We start from the raw sequence: 6972 nt of genomic DNA on the forward strand, positions 1-6972 counted from the left end.
AGAATGATAATAATAATTTTGGCACAAGGCCAGCAATAATAAAAGTAATAATAATGGTTTCAAATTTTGTTACAAGGGCAGCCATTTTGGGGGAGGGGATGAGTTGATTATATCAACCCCAGTGTTCAACTGGTACTTACTTTATCAACCCTGAAAGGGTGTAAGACTAAGCAGAATCTGAACTCAGAATGTAAAGACACATGAAATGCTTCTAAGCATTTTGCCCAGCATGCTAACAATTCTGCCAGTTCAATAATAGTAATAATAATAATAATAATAATAATAATAATAATAATAATAATAATAATAATAATAACAATAATAATGATAATAATAATAATCCTTTCTACTAAAGGCATAAGGGCCTGAAATTTTTGGGGAGGGGTTAAGTCGATTACATTGACCCCAGTGTTTCACTGGTACTTAATTTATTGACATCAAAAGGATGAAAGGCAAAGTCGACCTTGGTGGAATTTGAACTCAGAACATAAAGATGGATGAATAATAATACTACTAATAATAATTGATTTCTAACACTGGCCACAAAAATCATGCATTTTGAAGAAGTGTAAAGCAAATTCAACTGATCCCAAATATTTAACTGGTACTTTTATTTTACTGACTTTGAAAAGATGATCTAGAGAATGTTCCCTTAGCCTTTTCAGTCCTCTGAGAGTGGTGAGGTCTCTGTGGCTAATATTGTTCTTAAAAAGGTATGAGATGAAAGTTGCTGGAAAGACATACAGAAGGACATATTCCAACAAACTGACATTCTGGAGGAGGAAGGACTTGGTATAATGATTAGTGCAGATTAAGTGGGATGGGAGTAATGAGAGGAGGAGAAATGACAAAGTGTATGTGGCATGAAAGCCAAGCAGTTCTTGTGTGCAGAAGCCACAATAGTAGTGGTAGAAGAGGCTAAGAGAGGGATTTGAGTTCAGAATGTAATGAATCGGCTGCAAATAAATACTAAGAAATAATGATCTGTAACAAGCAGAAGATCACATATTTTGTGGAGGGGAAGTGTAATTAATTCAATAAAAAAAAGACCCCCCCCTCCTTTCCGCAGAACTTGAGAGCTGTTCACTTTATGGACTTCTAATAATCCTTTCTATTATAGGTCCATGGCCTAAAAATTTGGTGGGAGGTGGTGGGGCTAGTTGATTGCAATGATCCAAGTACTTGACTGGGACTTATTTTATCAACCATGAAAGGCTGAATGGCAAAGATGATATTGGTGGAATTTGAACTCCGAATTCAAAGCCAGAAGAAATGCTGCAAAGCATTTTGTTTGGCATGCTCTAATGAGTCTGCCTGCTCAAAGCCTTTAGACCCCTAATAATAATAATAATGATGATGATGATGATGATGATGATGATGATGATGATGATGATGATGATGATAATAATGATGATGATAATAATGATAATGACAATAATAATAATAATAATAATAATAATAATAATAATAATGATAATAATAATAATAATGGTTTCATATTTTGCCATAAGAGCAGCCATTTTGGGGGAGTCAATTATATTGGGTCAATTAAATTGATGAGTCAATTTCATTGACCCCAGCATTCAACTGGTACTTAATTTATCAAAAGGATGAAAGGCAAAGTTGACCTCGGCGGAATTTGAACTCAGATAGGAGTGATAGGTGAAATACTGCTAAGCATTTCATCCTGCCTGATAATGATCCTGCCAGCTCACCGTCTTAATAATAATAATAATAATAATAATGGTTTCAAATTTTGGCACATGGCCAGCAAATTCAGGAGAGGGGTTAAGTCAATTACATTGACTCCAGTGGTACTTATTTTATGGAAACCAAAATGTCAAAATAAACATGCTAATGATTCTTCCAGCTCACTGCCTGTTTGACCCCTAGTAATAACAATAATGAACTTTAAGTTTAGCCACTTGTTTGTGAAGGGAATAAATTATGTTTTGATTGACTTATCCCCAGAATATAAGTGGTATTTATTGTATTAACAATAATAATACTATTTATTATATTCTGTTATTGGTTTTAGTCATTGGACTCAAGCTATGCTGGGGCTCTCCCTTCAAGGGTTTTACTCAATTATATTAGCTTTGATTAACTTTACTTTTTATCAACAATGAAAGAATAATAAGTAAATTGGAACTTTGAGGGGGATTTCAACTCAAAACACAGAAGGACATTATGAAATACCAAAAGGTATTTTTTTGTCCGTCACACTACCAATTCTGCCAACCACAACTGTATGGTTCTATGATGCATTGACCAATAATTCTATCACTCCCCTTCATATGATTCTACCAATTCGATGTTCTATGATTCTGCCATCCACTGTCTTATAATTCAACCATTCAACATCCTGTAATTCAACCATCTCCCACCCTGACAATAAGTAATATACTTTCTAATTTTGGCACAAAGCCAGCAACTTTGAGAGGAGAGGTATAAGTCGATTACATTGACCTCAGTATTGACTAGAACTTATTTTATTGATCCCATAAGGATGAAAGGTAAAGTTAACCTTGGCAGCATTTGAACTCAGGAAATAAACCAGGAGTAATGTCGCTAAGCATTCTGTCCAGCATGCTACTATTTCTACCATCTCACTGCCTTCTGACATTAAATAATATTGGTTTCTGTCATAAGCACAAAGCCTCAAATTTATGTTAAGTATAGTTAAGATCAACACCAGTATTTGATTAGTATTTTATTTTTATCGACCCTGGGAAGATGACAAACAAGTTTAATCTTGGTGTGATTTGAAATCAGACATACAAAAAGGCTTAACAAAATACCATGAGGTACTTTGTGTGCCACTTTATAGATTCTACAATAATAATGATCCATTTTATTATAGACACGAGGCCTGAAATTTTGGTGGGAGCAGCTTGACTGGTACTTATTTTATCAATCCCAAAAGGATAAAAGTAAAATCGACCTTGGTAGAATTCGAACTTAGATTGGTAAATCTGAAGAAATGCTACTAAACTTTTTGTCTTCCATGCTAAAAATTCTGCCAGCATGCTGCCTCCAAGTGGTTTCAAATTTTGGTACAAGGCCAGCAATTTTGAGGGAGGGAGTAAGCTGATTACATTGACCCCAATGTTCAATTGGAACTTATCTTATCAACCCCACAAGAGGGCAAAAGTTGACCTTGGTGGTATTTGAACTCAGAATGTAATGTGTCAGAAGCAATGCTGCTAAGCATTTTATCCAACGTGCTAATGATTCTGTGAGTTTGCTGCCTTAGTAATAATAATAATAATAATAATAATAATAATAATTATAATAATAATAATAATAAGAAGAAGAAGAATTTTTTCTACTATAGGCACAAGGCCTGAAAATTTGGGGAAGGAGACCGATCGATTACATCAACCCCAGTGTTTCACTGGTACTTAATTTATCGACCCCAAAAGGATGAAAGGCAAAGCTGACCTTGGTAGAATTTGAACTCAGAATGCAAAGACAGAAGAAATGCCACTAAGCATTTTGCCCTGCATGCTAACCATTCTGCCAGCTCACTGCCTTGTTTATAATAATATTTTCAAATTAGCAGTATTCACATTTCAAATAACCCTTACTGGCTATAGCAGTACAATATAAGCCCTTACATATATAGGGGGCATAGAATGTTATTGATACACTATATATAGGTGGAGGGCATAATATATTGTAGGCACACAATATATATATGTAGTGTGTGTATCATATTGTTGACACAGTGCATATATCGAAGGTGGGTATATTGTTTTGTTCACCCCATCCATTATATATGTAGGTAGTAAGAGTAGTATGTTGTTAACTCATTGCATATGTAGTGAGTAGGCATAGTGCATTGTCATCCCACTACAGTTGGAAGTAGTGGGTATATTGTTAACCGACTACATATGCAGAGGATGGGTATATTGTAATGTCAAACCTCTACATATGCAAGTGGTGGGTATATTATATTGTTAATCCACTACATATGTAGTTGGTGGGTATATTGTTAATCCAATGGGTGGTGGGTTTATAGTGTTAACCCTTTACATATATAGGTAGTAGGTCTAGAATATTATTAACCTACAACATATATATATATATATATATATGAGGTGGATATTAACCCACCATATATATTATAGGAATTGGGTACATCATATTAACTCGTTACATATGTAAGAAGTAGATATAGTGTGTTTTAACCCATTACATATGTAAGCATTTATTTTATCAACAGCTGGAAAGATGAAAGGCAAAAATCAACCTTGGTATGATTTGAACTCAGAACCTAACAAGACATGACTAAACATCAGAAGGTATTCTGTTCATCACTCTTCTGATTTTGCCAGTTCACCATTTTATATGTTGCTCCACTGATTCTGCCAGTCCACCAATGTCAAAAAAACAATAATAATTTTTTTTATTTTTTAAATAGGCACAATGCCACACATTTTTGGGGAGGGTACAGTCAATTATAACAACTTCAGTATTTTGCATGGTACTTATTTTATCAACCCCAGAAGGAGGACAGGTAAAGTTAACCTCAGTGGAATTTGAAGTTGAACATAAAGATTTGTAAATAAATACTGTAAAGCATTTACTCTGCAACTCTAAAAATTCTGCCAGTTTTGCCACCTTCAATAAATAACAATAATAATTATCATCATCATTTTCATCACAACAACATCGATAACAACAACACCAGTGAAATTTATGAATAATGGAATGAAATTAAAATGGAAATGGCCGCAAACCAATCAAAGTTCAGTAGTTGTCAAAGCAGAACCATTTGCGTTCGATGCAATTGAATTTGTACCTGGCGGTAGGATAGCAGTCGTTGTACCATTTGTGGTGCCGGTGCCATTCACAATTGTGCTGTTCTGGAAGGGGGTGTCTTGCGGCTCATCAACTATGATTACAGGGATATTGTAAACTGGCTTCGACATGTCGAGGTCATCGATGTTATCGGGAAATTTTGAGTCTTTTGTTTCAGGTAGCAGCAGTGAAAGTCCACCAGTGATGAAGGAGAGTGCTCCGAGGCAAAGGAATGGCATCAAGGGGTGAACATATTTGTGCTGCCAAATAAAGAAAGGAAAAACATTTATATTCTGTTTCGAGTTTTATAAAAACAAAAAAAAAAACATTTTATTTATTTGAAAAGATGAAAAACAAAAATGGATATAAATATTAATCAATGTGTCTATATTTTTAAATTCGATATAAAAAGTACAGTGGACTTGCCTTGGAGAATGGAAAAATTTAACTTTCCAAACAGCACTTTTTGGGGGGAAAGCTGAAAGTATAGAAATTAATAAGAGACAGCAGAGTTATACATCCTCTAAGTTAGAAGCCACTTTTTTTTATTTTTAATTTAGTTGATGCAAAACTCTGCTTTGTCTCATTAATTTCTCCCCTTTCCATTCTTCCCTGAACGAGGACCATCTGAACCCTAACCCTAACCCTAACCCTAAACCCACTTCTCATTTCAATTTCACTCTATTCTTTTTATCACATTTATTCCGTATGTAATGCATCCGTTACATCCAATATATCCTTTTTTTAATTATAGGATGTAAAATTCTGCCGTGTCTCATTAATTACTCTCCTTTCAACTTTTCCCCTGAAGAAAGACTTTGTCTGAAATGTTGGATTTTCCATTCTTCATGGCAAGCTCACTGTACTCCTTTTATTGATTGTATTACATAATACAAGTCTTGCTAATGCAAACCAACACTAGTCTCGTTAGAGTCTGTTTGATCATATACGTATCATTTAGATATATTCTTTTATTTTATTCTTTTACTTGTTTCAATCATTTGACTGGCCATGCTGAAGCACTACCTTTAGTCGAACAAATCAACTCCAGGACTTATTCTTTGTAAGCCTAATACTTATTCTAGCGGTCAATTTTACGGGGATGTAAACACACTAACATCGGTTGTTGAGCGATGGTGGGGTGAAAACACAGACACACAAATACATACATACATATATATATATGACAGGCTTCTTTCAGTTTTCATCTACCAAATCCACTCACAAGGGTTTGGTTGGCCTGAGGCTATAGCAGAAGACATTTGCTCAAGATGCCATGAAATGGGACTGAACCTGGAACCATGTGGTTGGGAAGCAAGTTTCTTATCATAGAGTCACTCCTGCACACACACACACACATACATATATATCATCATCATCATTTAACTTTCCATGCTGGCATGGGTTGGACGGTTTGACTGAGGACCGGCAAGCCAGATGGCTGCACCAGGCTCCAATCTGATCTGGTAGAGTTTCCATAGCTGGATGCCCTTCCTAATGCCAACCACTCCAAGAGTGTAGTGGATGCTTTTATGCATCAGCGGCACGAGGGCCAGTCAGGCGGTATTGGCAATGGCCATGCTCAAATGGTGTTTTTACATGTCACCTGCACAGGAGCCAGTCCAGTGGCACTGGCAACGACCTCGCTCAAATGTTGTTTTTCATGTGCCACCAGCACAAATGCCAGTAAGGCAACACTGGTAAGGATCACGCTTGAATGGTGCATTTTACATGCCACCGGCATGGGAGCCAGTCAGTGACCCTGGCAACGATCATGCTTGAATGGTACTCTTAGTGTTCCACTGACATGGATGCCATTCATGCGGTGCTGTCATCGAATTTGATTCCGATTTCGATTTCACTTGCCTCAATAGGTCTTTGCAAGCAGAGTTTAGTGTCCAATGAGGAAAAGTATGCATAAGTGGGCTGGTTACACCCCTGGCAGAGGCCACAGGTTATGATCTCACTTGGCTTGCCAGGTCTTCTCAAGCACAACATATTTCCAAAGGTCTTGGTTACTAGTCATTGCCTCGGTGAGGCCTAATGTTCGAAGGTTGTGCTTCACCACCTTATCCCAGGTTTTCCTGGGTCTACCTCTTCCACAGGTTCCCTCAACTGCTAGAGTGTGACACTTCTTCACACAGATATCCTCATCCATTCTCGCCA

General features: G+C 36.5%; 1 protein-coding gene across 7 annotated transcripts in view; it reads right to left on the minus strand.

The window, feature by feature from the left end:
• Window positions 1–6972, minus strand: part of LOC106881073 (organic cation transporter protein) — a 311309-nt gene that overhangs the window by 14686 nt on the left and 289651 nt on the right. For 6 of the 7 annotated variants that reach the window (XM_052968540.1, XM_052968541.1, XM_052968538.1 and 3 more), the window contains one exon: window positions 37–5066. In XM_052968540.1, the coding sequence (XP_052824500.1) occupies window positions 4749–5066 (318 nt within the window). In that variant the 3' untranslated portion in view covers window positions 37–4748. Of the gene's footprint in view, window positions 1–36; window positions 5067–6972 lie in introns of those variants that run through there. The other variant, XM_052968543.1, reaches the window with a different exon arrangement.

Source organism: Octopus bimaculoides, chromosome 6, assembly GCF_001194135.2.
Source record: "Octopus bimaculoides isolate UCB-OBI-ISO-001 chromosome 6, ASM119413v2, whole genome shotgun sequence".
Taxonomy (NCBI): domain Eukaryota; kingdom Metazoa; phylum Mollusca; class Cephalopoda; order Octopoda; family Octopodidae; genus Octopus; species Octopus bimaculoides.